This window comes from Bacillus rossius, chromosome 11, assembly GCF_032445375.1.
Source record: "Bacillus rossius redtenbacheri isolate Brsri chromosome 11, Brsri_v3, whole genome shotgun sequence".
Taxonomy (NCBI): Eukaryota; Metazoa; Arthropoda; class Insecta; order Phasmatodea; family Bacillidae; genus Bacillus; species Bacillus rossius.
In genome coordinates this window covers 13,690,503-13,706,083 of record NC_086338.1, presented here as the reverse complement: position 1 = coordinate 13,706,083, position 15,581 = coordinate 13,690,503, and the positions used below count along the sequence as shown (strand labels likewise).

Sequence of the window (15,581 nt, the reverse complement as noted above, 5' to 3'; positions counted from 1 at the left end):
TTCCATTGTTTCAAGCTGTATTTTAGTGAAATCCATTGTTTTTGCTGGTTTCTATTGTAAAGCATTCTGTTGGTTACTGTTGAAAAAAACACTCTGTTCGGATCTGAAGTTTTCTAGTGTTTTCCATTGTATTCTGGTGGTTTTGTTTTTGTTGTTCTGTTACAAGCCCTTTTTTATATTTATAGTATTTTTTATTCTATTACCTGGTCATTTGTTTATTCTGTAAAGCATTGTGTTGTTTTGTAGTTTGTTTTCTATTTTTGTTTTTGTTGGTTTATGTTGTAATACATGCTATTAGTTTGTGTTGTAGGCATTTGAGTGTTTTCATTGTAATCTCTTGCACTTTATTATTTTTTTCTGTTGGGATTTCTGTTGTTTCTTTGTTAATTTCACTGATTTCTATATTAATTTTTATTATTTTGTAATGTTTTTGTAAAACTATTTTTAGTTTTCTATAATTTTTATAGTATTTCTATTGGATTGAGTTAAATATTTTTTGTTGTGCAAATAATTGTTGGATTGTCTTTAATTTTTGTGGGTTTCATTGGATTATTATATTATTATTGGTACCTATCTTACCTAATAATTTTTATATTACTTAATAATAAGTAATAAGCTCAAATGAAACAATAACAAAATTTATGAAAAATAAATTAAACCAGAAAATCTAACCGAATCCAGAAAAACATAAGAGAAAACAAGAATAAACTAGAAAACTAGTGGACTGTTTTACTTTGCAAATGCATACATTGGTATATCTTCTGTTTACATTGTTTGGTTTTGTGTACGAGCGGTGCTGTAGTGAAACTCAGAAAAATGAGAAGCTGTTTGAACTAACTAAATATGAAAACTGACCAAGGCAGATTGTATGGGCTGATTTATTAATTAATTGTGTTGTATTATGAACAAAAAATTATATATTACATATTTAAACAAATAGAAAAGTTGATGTGGGAAAAATGCACAGTTATTTCAGTTGATTTTGATTGTACCGCATCAACACACAGCAGGGAATTGTATTTTGAAAAATATTTGTTATCTTGCAGAGATTTATGTAGGCTATAACACCGTCTGAGGAGGCAAGGTTACACCAAAGTTTAATAAGGTTAATACACACATTCTTCTTTGTAAGTATGTATTTTATTTTATCACAAGAACACATAAACAAAGCATTTCTGTAGTTGGATTACGATCACATATGCAGGTTTTAAATTAATTGCATTGAAAAAGAAAAGTTTCTAAAATAATGCATAACAAAAAAGCAATAACAATCGAGGAACATTTTATGCTAAAATAAAATAATTATGTTGACTGATTTTGTTTAAAAATCACAACACTAGCAACTACTATCACATTATGTGTATCACATACAAAATATTCTCAGAAATTTTAATTTAATTTTTTTTATTTCCATGATTTATATAAATTATTAATTCAAGTATTACTGAAAATACTTTTCAAGTGTGACTTTATATGATTTACAGTGTTTTGCAAACAAATAATATTACTTAATTTGATTTGATTGGAGGAATAGTTTTTATTTTTTGTGCTTAAGTGGATAATTTTTGAATGTATTTCACTGTTGTTGCAGTTTTAACTGCTGTTCCATTACGTAACGTGCATGTTCTTGTTCCAACACGAGCTACGTTAGGCTGTGTCAGTGTTCATGCTCATTGACAATCTCTCTGGGCCAATGTCGTTGCGAGCTACTCTGGCCCGCGCTGCGCCAGGCTGCTGCTAGGCTTCAGTGCTAGTGTTTATGAACACAGTCGTGTGAATTGGACACCACTAGTGTAGCCTGAATGTGTTTCATTACCAGGCAAAATTGTTGGATCAATTACTGCAAATATTAAGTTACAGCTAAACAGAAGTTAATGCACCATTTAACATTAAAATAATTTTATCGTAAATTTTTTATTTAATAGGATTGAAGCACCTATAGGAACTAAAATATTTGTTTCACTACGTAGTTATATCTAAACTAAAATAAATATTATTTGTGAAAACTTTTATGCTATGGTAGCACTGTAAACTTTTCTATGAAGTTTCTGAGTTTCCTAGAAATTTTGACTACTAACTAGGAAAAGTTATTTTAAAGGTACAACTACTTGTCATATTTATAGGCCATAAGTGTACATTGTTTTTTGGTTATATTACCATTCCAGCAATAATCACTGAATACAAAAATAAAAACAATGACACCAAAATCCTTTTATTTTCAGATAACTTTTTAAAACCCTAAAACGTATGATGTATTTATGATTTGGTAGTTTCTACCCTGCTTGAAGCTCATTCATAATTTATAGTACTGACTTCAATAACAAATGAAAATATCAGCCATTTAGAAATGGATATCATTATTTACATCACTGATTAGAGTTGAGAATTCAAATGGGGGTGTGTACTGCCACACATCACTGTTGATAGATAGATGATGCAGCCTAACTCTTCTTGTACATGTCTTGATTATTGTTTTTCTCACATAGGATGTCTCACCACTCACAATCCATCATGTGGGAACATGGAATGTTTTTTTTCTATTATACAAGTAGGATCTAGAAAGAGTTATTTTTCATATTTTAACAGCAGTGTTCTTGAGTTTTTTTTAGGAAAATAAACCATTTTCATTATTTTTATTATAATACAATTTTGGTGGTGTAAATTATTTTAAATTATTAATTTTTTATGTTTGATATTTACAATAAGTAACACTAAAAATGTCATAACATTTTAAATGTGATTTTTGTCTTTTTGTGGTAACAGCTGCGTGGTTTTAACTGTGCTTACTCAATTATTAATAACTTTACTAAATATTCTTTGATGTTGTTTTGGTTTGTAAAGATAGTCTTAGTTGTGCATCGGTTTTATTTCCGAACAGAAACTGTTCTTAGAGTTTTGGTTCATGTTGAGTGAAGGAAACTGCAGTTTGCCCACCAATAGCTTAGAACAAAATACAGTTTTGTTATTTGTTATTCTTAGACGTATATTAAACTTTTACTTTTAAATTATTTTCCAACATTTTTTATTGTTCAGTTGATCTGGTAACATATATGTAGGTAAAGTATATATAATTTAATAATTTTATCAAACATTCATTACAGTTAACCAAATACACATGTGCATACATAAAACTATTGTAAACATTTACTTTTATACATATATTTATACTGGTATTCTTTAATTACATGAACACATACTATTTAGGTCGGTGTACGTACAAGCTGGGAAATTTTTATTCTCCCTCATCTTCCATAAACTATGAGGAAACAGCTATTGTTTTTCCTTATCCTGTTATTTTTTACTCAACCTTTTGGGTCTGAATCTGTTTCGGTATGTGCTACTGTCACGTGAAAGTTGCTGGCAACTGCATTGAAAAACAGGAGCACAATGAAGTGTGCGGCAGGTTTCAGGATTGATTGAATGTAAAACACTGTCAGCAACATGTTAGCTAGAACCATAGACTAATGATACAGATGGCACGTGCAAAGCTGCATGGTAAAATATTTTTGATCTCAACATCGTACTGTTCAGGTATATGGCGTTGCTTGGATCAGCTGACTCGAACAGTCCTGTTAGCCCTGTCAGCCAAGGCCTCATGTGTAGAAGACAGAGTATGGTGGATATCCATCATTAGTAGAGTCACGGAATTTTCGCGCATTCATTTAGTCTCAAGCTAGAATGCAAACCTCCACACTGTCGCACTGTGTTCATGATTGGACCGCAGTTATCTGGACACGCCCCTCTACGACCGTGAGCCAACGATGTCCAGCTAGGAGAGAAGTAAGCGAATCAGGTAGTGCCAAATAACAAGTAAAAAAAATGTTCTCGCTAAGAAATCAACCAAAGGGAAAGTAAACATGGGTCGAGAACACCTATAACTTTGAATTCTATCCTGAGACCAGAAGAATCCGCGAAATCTCCGGGACTCTAATCAGTAGTCTACGGCAGTAGGAGTCCCTCGGTGGACGGCCGGGAGCTCGTGGCGTGCTGGTCGCGACTGCAAGAAGAGGGCGGTGGCATCCCCGGGAGGAACGCTGCTCGCAGTTAAGCCCTTCTATCCGCTGGAGCCCCTCAGCTGGGGCGAGATCACCGGCTCCCCCAGGAACGGTGAGGCCACGGTGCCAACCTGCAGGGCCGTGCGCTGAGCCCGCGCCTTCTCAAGCTGCAACACGCACCAAGTAGCAGCAGGTCCGTGCCAGACACGTAGCTCGGTCTCGCTTCACTCACTTTCAGCTCAACCAAATATTTTTTTTTGAAGTTAGTAAGGGCCGACATCTTGCTTTCAATAGTTTTTATGTCATGTCAGTTTCCTTGTCACTTATTTTTTAAAATTTGTGTTCATCGAAGCATTGTTTACATGTCAATGGAATGTTGAAAGAAACTGGCTACAAAAAATTTTACCCTGTGAATTAATTGGCCTTTAGAACTGAATTAATTTTTTTGAGAATGGCTACAATTGCCAATGCTGTAAGCTATGGGCACAATTGAAAAAATAACAGTAACAGTAGATCGTGTGCACAATATTTGACCACTGTGTTTTTGAACATGATGTGTGGATACTTCACCTTACTGGTAATAATCAAGCAATACCATATTTAGAAGTTTTTAAGAGAATTTAAATATCTTTTAACAGAAGCTCTGTTCAACATTTGGTGACCAAACCAGGCAGCTATCATAGAATCAAGTCATTTTCAGGCAATAAGTTGGTATGTAAGCTTCAGTTTTGGAATCGTGAGTTCTAAACCAAATCTAGGAAAAAAACATTTTTGGTTTTCAAATGTGTGCCCCACTGTACCTCATAAATGAAAGCCTGGAGATTTTTGCAGACCAAAAATTATACAATAATCTTCTCCTAGAAATAAATGTTTGTACAAAATTAGCATTGTAGAAAATTTATAGAAATTCTAACACTTAAAAGAGATATAAACTTTAAATCATTATTTTTTTATACCTACTGCAGTGTTTTAGTGAATATCCTAAGAATATTTTAGTGTAGAAAAATATGAAGATAGGATCATAAGTAATTCTTCTAAGAGGCAATAAATTAATTTCAAATCCTAACAGTGGTATTTTGTAATTATTTGCAAGGCATGTCTAAAATTAATCCATTAAGCCTCACATGATTTGCTTGATCTGCACATAATAGGAGTTAAAAGCCCATGTCAAATGATTTATTAAAGTGCAATAGTTATGACAGAGTACCAAACTGGAGTTAAGAAGTTAGTGAGAAGGTGTCTGGCGTGGTGCTGAAGCCATTATCGTTTGGGGACACGCCCAGCCAGGCAATGTAAACAAACGGGGGTTACAACCTTCATATAGTGATTTTTAAGAAATAAAAGATGTGAACAGTAAAAATGCTATGTTGGGCTTAATAAGGTTACCTGAAAACAGAGTGGAATTATATTTGACACACAAACATTTTTTCAGGATATCACAGTGTAATAAACTGCTGATTGTATACCTACACAGTTTATGGAAACTTTCATATAACGTGGTTTTCGTTAATTAATAAGTATATGCAGTTTCTTCAGTACTTCCTGTTTTCCAGTTGTCTTTCCCATGATTTAAAACTAGCATAAATGTCCTCAACTTATTTATTAGTACAATCATGTGCTAGTTAGGTACTTGTTTGTGTTGTACCAAAGCCTGAATATTGATGAGATTTTTTTCATATAATATTAATATGTACTTCCTTCGATGATCCCATAATGTTTATTTTTATAACTACGACTGGAGTCTTAAGAAACTCGGAACTGAGAAAGTTAAGACTAGGTACCTGAAAATTTAGTAGAATAAAAATTATTAAAAAAAATTAAATTTTAAATGGAAAAGTACTTTTAAATCTTTATAGTGAAATACTTCTTACCATGAAATAAGATACCTGACAAACTTATTCATAAATTTATCTTGCCCTACATTCATTAATAACAGTTATTGATTACTGAAATTACAGTTATATATTCCAAATTTGGTTTAATTAACGTTTAATTATTTTATCGTATTGTGACTAATTATAACATGAAGTTCTTAAATAACTGAAATGTAAACACAAATGTTATAGTATAAAAATCATTATGGAATTGGCTTTATAATGCTAAAGCAGCCTGGCTAAATACTGATTTGAGTGGTAAGTGATAAGTTTTCTAATCCAACTGGTCAACACATATTTCATGATTTATTGCTGTTTTTGTATAACCAAAAACAATTTATCATTTCGAAGAACAACATTAAAGTTTCATTTCATCTACCCAGCAAGATAAAATAGCACATGCACATTGTTTCCTGCCAATATCGGACAAAAAAATTACCGCTTTCTGCATTTAACTACATTGTAGTTCATTGTGGTCGTTCTCATTTTGACTTCCATTTGTAAACACGGTTAAGATTACAAATACCCACTCCATAATTTTTTAACTCCATGATAAAATCATTAAAATTAACTACATATACAAAATAATATACCTATTTATGTACACTTTTCTTTTACTACTAATGAAAATCTTGAATGAGAGAGAGTCGGGTGGGACAGCTAACAGGACTTTGCTCCTTTGACTGTAAAATTGGGAATCAATCGGTTAGCAGGCGCTCTGTATTTACAGCAAATTTCAATGCTAACCGGTAGAGACCTGAAAAATTCTCGGATTCATTTCGTGTTATGCTAAAATTAAAATAATTATACCTTAGTGCTGCTTCTGCCATTGGTTCATTGTTAATCTGGAGGACTGAGGGCCAATTAGAGACCCTCACTCATAGAAGTGTCGAATCACCGGCCACCCAGTCGAGACGACTCACAAGTCAGCAGCCAGTGGACAGTTGGCATTTGCCCGAGTGTGTAGAGGATATTGGAGTCTATCCTGAAGGTCATTGAACCCGCGAACTTTTCCGGTCTCTATTCACCGGTCAGCAGTTTCGTGGCTGAACTGGGGAGAGAGCACCACGGGAGGGCAGGGTACAGGAGGCAAGGGCCGGGGTGAGATGTAGACTGCACCTTCCTGCGCCTCTGCCTGTGCTTGCAGCGACACTTGCCATTGCGCCGCTTGCCCTTGCCCTTGCCCTTCCTGCTGCGCGGCTTCTTGGGCAGGTCGCCGTGGCGCACCCGGCTGTAGGCGGGCTGCACCTGGTTCGAGTCTGCCGCGCTGCGACACACACCCACCCGCGCAGCTGTTCAACCCAGCATCTTTACAAATGTCTCGTCTAGAATCAAAACTGGAGGTTATGGGCCGCATTCCGCGGGCCTCGGGGTTCGATGCCAAGTCCAGGCACTCGGCCCTTAGGCCCGCCGTGGCGATGATGAGATCCCGGTCAGCCGGTCAGCAACGACTGCTGGGGATTGCTTCATTGAGCGAGAATTCTGAGCCTACCGCCTCAAGGTGCTGCATGCATTGCCATGTTCCTGCACTGTTTCAGACACACGTATTAATAACGTGGTGCTGTTTTGGCATGAGCAACTAACTAAATATTTTCTCTGTAGAAGTGAAACCTATTATTATTACTACCCTAATGAAACACGTTGCATACATTAATCTTTACTGTACTCAAATCTCATGACAATAATACAAATGAGGCTGGTATTGGATGTTCCCATAAGGATAAGCCTAGTAACCAGTGAAAGGGAAAAGGAAGGCTTGAGACATGGGCATAAACAAGGTTTATGTGGTGTGTGTGTGTGTGTGTGTGTGTGTGAGGGGTGGGGGCAGTTAGATGAAAGACACAATAAAAATGTATTTTTGATGGTCGGGTTTGTTGGGGCATGGAGTTTCCCAATTTCAAAACCTGGAATTCTCAGATAAAAGTGTTACAATTGAGTGGTAGGTCCTTCCACTGATAATGTCCTAATACATATTTAAAGAGAAGGCCGCATAGTCGGCAGCCATAAATTGAACATTATTTTAGTCAGTTTATGCATACTAATGAAGTGCATTGTTGTTGAAAAGAAATATCGAGCTGTAGGGGCATGACCCGCCCCTGACAGTGCACTTGGCACGAGGTTGCACAGATGTGAGCCATGTCTTTTGTAGGGGAGAATGTCGTACCTAGGGCGTAGTGTACCCAGGAACACTTTAGTTTTCTGAATAGTGCTGCATTCTAGCCAACTGTCATTAAAGCACGTTGTGAAATCATCACTAGAGCGCAGCACATACTAGTGATTGTTTTGGCAGTTGGACATGCATTGTGGTTTTCAGAAATAATTTGTAATTCTACTCGTGGTTTTTTAAAATTAATATTAATGTTAAGTATTGTAAATGAGTTGAATTCAGTGTAATGAATAACATCGTTGATTACACATCTGAAATATGTGTGTATTGGTGAGTACAATTTATTGTTTGTATGCCGATATTACAATTGTCCGTAACCTACAATGAATTATTTATAAAAAGTGGTAACCTATTGTACCTAGGAATATGTTCCTTGGAATCACATTCAAATTCAATACGTTTTTATTAATCACAAAATTTTCACTTTATAGATTTGGTATACCTATTTACGAGACACTCCAGCACTCAGTGTTCTTTACATATATATACACAGTTTCTATTGGGGTAATTTTTAAACATGATTTGGATAAAAGGAAAATTATAATATGTACATCATTTGTTATTTTAACCATGTTTTCTAATGATATGTAGTGTTATTGACACGTAGTTTTATCCGTATGTACTAGCAATGTGTGTATGTAAACCATTGGTTATACAGAAGTGCTATTCGATACATACTCGGATCCATTTTGTCCTGTCTTTCAGTTTTTAAATCGACAAAAGTATATTATTTGTTCTTATGTCACAGCTAAAATAGATTTTTCCCCTATTGTTTTTTCTTTGGAATCTGATACTACCTGACATTTTAGGGAAAGTTTGAACAACTTTTAAATGTTGGCTACAACTTATCAATAGCTAATAAATGTTTTTTTATTTTATTTTGTATACAGTGCATTTTCATGTAGTGTATAATTAATTTCTTATAAACATGAAACTTCTCCGTATTTGTTAGACCTACAATTATAATAATTAACAAAAAAAGTGGGCAATTTAAATTACAATGTAGGAAAGTAGGCAAAATTGTGTGTTCTGTCTAAACTTGTTGTTTCAGATAAAATGCCTCGCTCAAAATTTGGTGTGAAAAGAAAGCCTGCTGATCCAGATGCGATGAAAAAGTCCATCGAATCAGTCACTGCAACTGAAGTTAAAAGAATTTCTTTGAGAGAGACTTGTAATGTTTACAATGTCAAACTCACAACCCTTTCAAGAGCACTAAGTTGATTTAAAAACTCCTAGGTTAATACCTACACCTACTCATTAAATTTTGATGTGAACAGAGTTTTCAATGTCAATGAAGAAAATATTCTCGTTGAATACATTCAAACCATAGCTAAAATGAACTATGGTCTCTTGAAAAAAAGGTGTATGTCAGCTAGCTTACAAATTTGCCAAAGCGAACTCAAAAATATCCAAAGAAATGGGAGCAAGAAGAAATCGCTGGTGGGCAATGGATGCGATGTTTCATGGCAATATATCGAGAACAATTATCTATCAGGAAACCTGAGGCCACCAGCTTGTCTCGATCTACAAGTTTTAACAAAGAAAAAACATATATATTTTTTTTTTTTTTTGGAAATTTGGAAGATGTGCACAAAATATTTGGCCCCATAACCCCTAACAGGATATGGAATGTAGATGAAACAGGATTACCTACTGTGCACGTACCCGGCCCTACAGTGGCTCCTAAAGGCATCAAGCAAGTAGGTGGTTGTACTTCAGTGAGAGGGGGAACTTAGCGACAATGATAGCCGGTGTTGATTTTTCCACAGGTGTATTTCAAAGACAGAATGTTAACTGATGCTCCTGTGGGGACTATTGGAGCCGTGACACCAACAGGATGGTCAAACGAAGATGTTTCTCGAGTTATTGAAACATTTGATGAAACACGTAAAAAGCTCAATGGAATAATGTGTTTTGCTCATCATGGACAAACATGAAACTCATTTGTCTGTGGAGGTCTTATAACGTGTGACGGCTAATTGCTAACTAAACACTGACCATATTGACCACTTAAAAGACATGTTTTTGTATGAAAACGAGTGAATACATTTAGCATTATTAGAGGGGAGAAAAACTATAGCTACCGTGCAACTTTTTAAAACATTTGTAATAAATCTTACATTCAAACGCTTCAGCACTACCCACTGAAGAGGCTTAATTTGCTTGTTTTTTTTTATTTTCATGTCGTTGAGAATTTTTTTTTAATTTAAGCAATATTATATTCTAAATGTTACGACAGATGTTTCGAGTTGAGAGCATTTATTGGCAGATAATCTTGTACAGTAAATTCGTTACCGTGCTTTGGTGTCAAAGGAAATTTTGATTGAACATAAAAATGAAAAATATACAGGTTTGCAGTTAATTATTTACAAGTGTATATAATCCATGTGTTGCCATCTTTGAGCTTACATCCCGGAGTAACAGCTAGCATTACCGTCGGTTATTAATGTAGAGTATTTAATTCTTACGGAACGAGTGTTGCGTACAATCCAACGAGACGTGACTTATGCGCGCACGGATACCGGAGATGGCTACACGCCTGTGTTCACGAGAGCGGGCATTGTAGTCGTGCCAAGAAAATGATAAATTAATGAATTTATCAGAGACGGAAGCTTACCGCGCGTCTGGAAGAGAACTGTGTACTAGGGGTCCATGGAAGCCAAGGATTAACTGGCTCAGAAACTACTAGACACTAGAGTCACATAATACCGCAGAGAAAATAAGATCAAGACTGAAAGTGAAAGGGGATATATAATCAACACTTGTATCAGAACCTATAAATAAAAATAGACATAACGATTTTTATTGTGCCTTAGAGTTTATTATTTATCGGCACATTAGATTCCAAAGCCTACATACAAGCTTAGTGGACCACGCTGGCGCCGTCGAACCACGACAATCACTGGTTAGACGCACTGAGCTAGCCTGGTTTCCCCTGGACATTTTAAACTGAAGTCATATCCAGTAGAAGCACTAGGCTCATTTCGAGCCTCGTACATAAAACCTTGGGTGTTGGTGGGTAGATTTTCTGATCGCGGATATTTAGGAAGAAATATCTCGGGAATGGTATTAAATAAGACAAATTTTATACATTTTTAAGCTATTGCAAAAAAAATAATAACTAGTTTATATAATTTTTTTTTATTTATACATAGTTATCTTGATTCAATCCAGCTATGGGTCGTGAAACCTACAATAGTAGTAGTAGAATTAAGTCTAGAAAAATACCAGCCAGAGCAGCATAAAGATTGCAGGCTTGTTGCGGCCAATGTCGTGTAGCCTACAAGGGAAAGGAAATGGATGATACTATCCGACACGACATGTCACTTACCTCTATTAATAACCGTCTTGTTAAATCAATGTAAGTTCAACACCATGTTATAATGATCTATTTTAAAAATAAATTTATTAATTTAATTATTTATAAAACAAATATTTCAATGTATTTATGGATTGGATTTAAAAAATAACTTCCACCTCAAAACATCCAGAAAACGACTCTCTTCTCATTTTGGATGGTTACTTCATTCATGCTTAAAGAATTGATCTGTTTGTCCAAGCCAGAGAGTAGCCTGTTATAATTTTTTTTTGTTTGTATTACCACACCTATCACAAGATGCACTACATTGATTATTTATAGGTTCGCACTTTTAAAATAATTGTCCTTTGGCTCTTATAGCAGGGGTTAAATGTACCTCTAAATGGTATCTAGGCAAATTCAAGGCACGTTCTGTACTTTCAACATTCACTAATCAATCTTTATCCCCTTAACAATTGTTTGGCCCCAACAACCTACAAAGCTCTTACAGAGGGTTCAGCTGTACAAGTCCTCCTAGTCTTCTTTCTACGGAACCTATACACTTCCAGCCATCTAGGATTCACTGTAAGCAACTCGTCTACATTCGTATACATTAAACATCAACATCCTCTTCAGCAATAATTTCCCTTTATTAGGGGCAAAATCAAAATACTCAGTTGTGTTTATATGCACTAGGTGTAAACCAGTCATTTGAAACATGTTATGTGCATTTGTTGTTATCATAATTTAGCGATTGCATTTTGGTTCGCCGCAACGATCTTCTCCCTCACGATTTTGTTCCCCTGAAGGCAGATGAACCGTCCGACATCCAATCGTTGAAGGTGGCCTAACCCCTCGGCAAGCTTGTGCGACACATGACATGTGACAGGTCACTTCGTCACCTTCCGCCCGCCCGCCGTCTGCAATGTTGCGGAAAGGCGGAGGGAAGTGGGCTGGACAGTACATATAGGCCACTCGGGCGGACGACAGGCAGATCAGGCGGACCATCAGCGAGGAACAGACCAGCAGAGAGAGAACATGTGGCCGTGCCGCCGCTTGATACTACAGCGTCACGCTGCCGGACCACGCGCAGCACGAAGACATTGGTCTTAGCCTCTACACCGGGTAAGAAGTTGAACACTTATATTCTCGACTTAAGGCTTAGACCGATCGAGGAGGACAAAGCAGTGCCAGTCATAAGGGACTAAGTGCAGCGGTGGAGCAAAGTGTGCCGCGAATCAATAACCTCTTGGCATAATTAAATGTTTCACATCAATTGAACCGACGAGAACGGCTGTGACGAGTCGCGTCATCCTGGGCCGACCCGACGCCCGAACAGTCCAGAAAAGCAGCGTCAATTCGCGCCACTACACGCGGCGGTCCGCAGAATTCCCGAGGCCGCTCAGCAAGACGATGCATGGACGGGTGCCGGGGGGGGGGGGGGCAGGCGGGATGTGGTAGCGAAGACCCTTGTAAGCCGGTCTGGCACACGTGGCATGCCTTACGTCAGTAGACGGCACACGACACGGCGCGTGACGCCAGTGGCCGTGCTGGCCCGCAACCCGGCGCTTGTCACGTCCTGCGTTCGTAACACTATGATATACAGGTTTGATCTATATGACATTAATTAAATACAAGTACTAATAAAAGCTATTTTCGATTTCCACAGAGAAAACATTTGAAGTCTGTGAGCTCTTTAAGGATGTACAAATACTGGCCAAATTGCAGCAAGAACCTTGAAATATTAGGATTCTCAGAAATCAGTAAAATTTGTCACTGTGACAGTGCATTATTATTGCCAAATATGGCACTGTTCACAGAGAGCAAACTAACGAAGGTTAAAGATCAGGCACTGGATCACACCAATTGTAAAGTATATTAGAAGGTATCTGACATTCCTCGCCCTTACAATGTGAAATTTTGGCAACTATAACACTCTACAGCATCTTTGTGGTGCCCAAATTGGTAACAAAACACAAAATATAGTACTTAAAAAGAGAAAAATCTGCAGAAATTGTCATGATGAAAATAAAGTAAATGAAATTTAGTTAATGAATGATTACAGGCGTGGCGGATTGCGAGATGGAAAGCTGGAGGGCTCACCTGTGCGCCTGCGCACTGGCCGCCGGCTCGCAGTACTGCTCCAGTGTGCTGTAGGGGCACACCGCCTTGCAGCACTCGTCCACCACGCCTCGCCGCGCCCTCGAGCCTCGCTGCCCCGCCGCCAGGGGCGCTGCGCACAGTCACAGTGCACCTGCACTCTCGCGTCTTCAATAAGTGTCATTATAGATGTTTTTTAGAATGTTGTATATCTGAATTTGGTTGTTATAGGTGTTCAAGCAGGAGAAACCTTTAAAGACTTAATAAATTTTGTATATAAAGTTTTCAAATACTATTTTTTAACTAAAAAGTTAATTATGGATTAGATTTTGCATACAAATAAATAATAATTATGATATTACTCTCTCAAAAAACCAATAATAACAGGTATACGTTTAGTAAAAAATTTAAGTAAACCATAAAGATATTTCTCCTATAAAAGTAAACATATTAGATCAATATTTTATTAACTAGTTAAATGACACATCTTGTTTTGGAACTTAAATTTTTTTTATAAAATATTTCATGTAGGATTGTTATAATTATTATTTTATTCGTACAATATCATTTAATTTAGATCAAACTTTTTGAAATATGTTTATAGTTATGATTCTGACGAAACAGGAAGATATAGAATGCAGCATCCTGGAAAAGCACACCAGAACACACCCAGTACTGCCTGGGACTCATGAGGGTTTCCTGCTGAGCGACAGCCTCTTCAACCAAGGAGTGGGTCCTGTTATCACACCACCCGCCAGTGCCACTCTGTCCTTGGGCACATGGACGATGTCGTCATATGTCCTGCAGGGTCTCCTGGACTCTGTGACCCGAGTGGTGCACTGAGCGGGCCACTCTCACAAGTACCAGAGGCGTACTGCCCTTCCCATCGACTACCGGGGATAATGACACATATTTAATTGTTACCAGTATGCCCATCTGCACGCTGGCAGAAGGAGGCACATACTGTCATCTTGGCGTCCCCACCAGCTATCGAGTTGAACAAACTCTTTAGACAGAGCTGGTGCGCCTTGCTAATGATCTAACCAAGGTGACAGAAGCCTATTGGCCCAGTGGCAAAATATCGATATGTCTCGTGTATCCAGCCTTTTCTGCAGGGCAATGATGACAGTTTCACCAACTTTAAACGATGCCTGCACACTGTGGATGAACCTGCCTCACAGAGAAACTCCTCGCTTGACACAGATCGCCTGTGCCATTGATTGGTACCAGCCTCTTTCATTACTGACGAGGCGGACATCACCATGGTGGCACAAACCTTACAATGACAGGCCATTTTATTTTCCTGACAGATGGTTCGTCCTCTACTCCACGCACCCGCCCGAAAGAGAAGTTAGTTCTCAAGAGAAGTTACTTGCTTGCACACGTTTCGAACATAATACAATCATAAAAGATTTAAAAGCCATTTTTCTGTTACCATCGAATACACTCTGTAAAAGCTGACACAGTTAATTTTATGCTTATCCCGGGCATCGCACCCAATCCAGATGTGGCTCGCGGTCGTGGTGCCCCTGAGAACGATGCTCTGAGGACCCGAGAGTTGAGACAGAGCATGCTGGCGATGAGCGTATGAGACCGAGACTTTTGCTCATGTCCTGAACTACTGTTATCAACATGCTGCGGCTTGGAAGCAGCATCACAAAGCAGTGATAGACGGACTGCATAAAGCCGCTCACCCATAAGAGGTCATTGGGGTTCGAGTGAACCAGCAGGTACTTCGCAACACCTCGGCTCTCTGACCCGATCAGCTCCTTCTCAATGCGCCATGTCGATCGGCCCTTCTCGGGACATCACAGGGACTTTTTATGACAGACACATGTCACCGGAGGTTACCCAGGAAGAGTAAGAAACAAACTCTTTGATAAGCTCTGAATGCGTGGCTACAGAGCTGAGGAAGAGGCCTTTGTGATTGCGGCCCTCCATTGTTAGGATTCTGTGAACGAGAGCACAATCTCCGTGCTCTTTATTTCAGCTGGCAATACACCAGCATGATGAGTTACCTAATTGTCAATGACACTGTTCGGTAGATATCTCTTGTTTATGTGGAGCCCATCACCGCGACAGTACGCCTTTGACATAATCAAAAGAACGGGTTTTCGGATGCTGGAGAACAATCGGCATTTCTCCAC

The 15,581-nt window shown here is 37.8% G+C and overlaps 1 protein-coding gene across 4 annotated transcripts in view; it reads right to left on the bottom strand.

Annotated features, from left to right (window-relative positions):
• Positions 1–1,121: 1,121 nt before the first annotated feature.
• The window catches only part of LOC134536657 (bombyxin B-7-like), a 97,754-nt gene continuing 83,294 nt past the window's right edge, over positions 1,122–15,581 (bottom strand). For 2 of the 4 annotated variants that reach the window (XM_063376463.1, XM_063376462.1), the window contains exons 3-5: positions 13,438–13,567; positions 6,989–7,136; positions 1,122–4,162 (exon numbers count right to left, since the gene is read on the bottom strand). In XM_063376463.1, the coding sequence (XP_063232533.1) occupies positions 4,055–4,162; positions 6,989–7,136; positions 13,438–13,567 (386 nt within the window). In that variant the 3' untranslated portion in view covers positions 1,122–4,054. The remainder of the gene's footprint in view (positions 4,163–6,988; positions 7,137–13,437; positions 13,568–15,581) is intronic. The other 2 variants (XM_063376465.1, XM_063376464.1) reach the window with 2 other exon arrangements.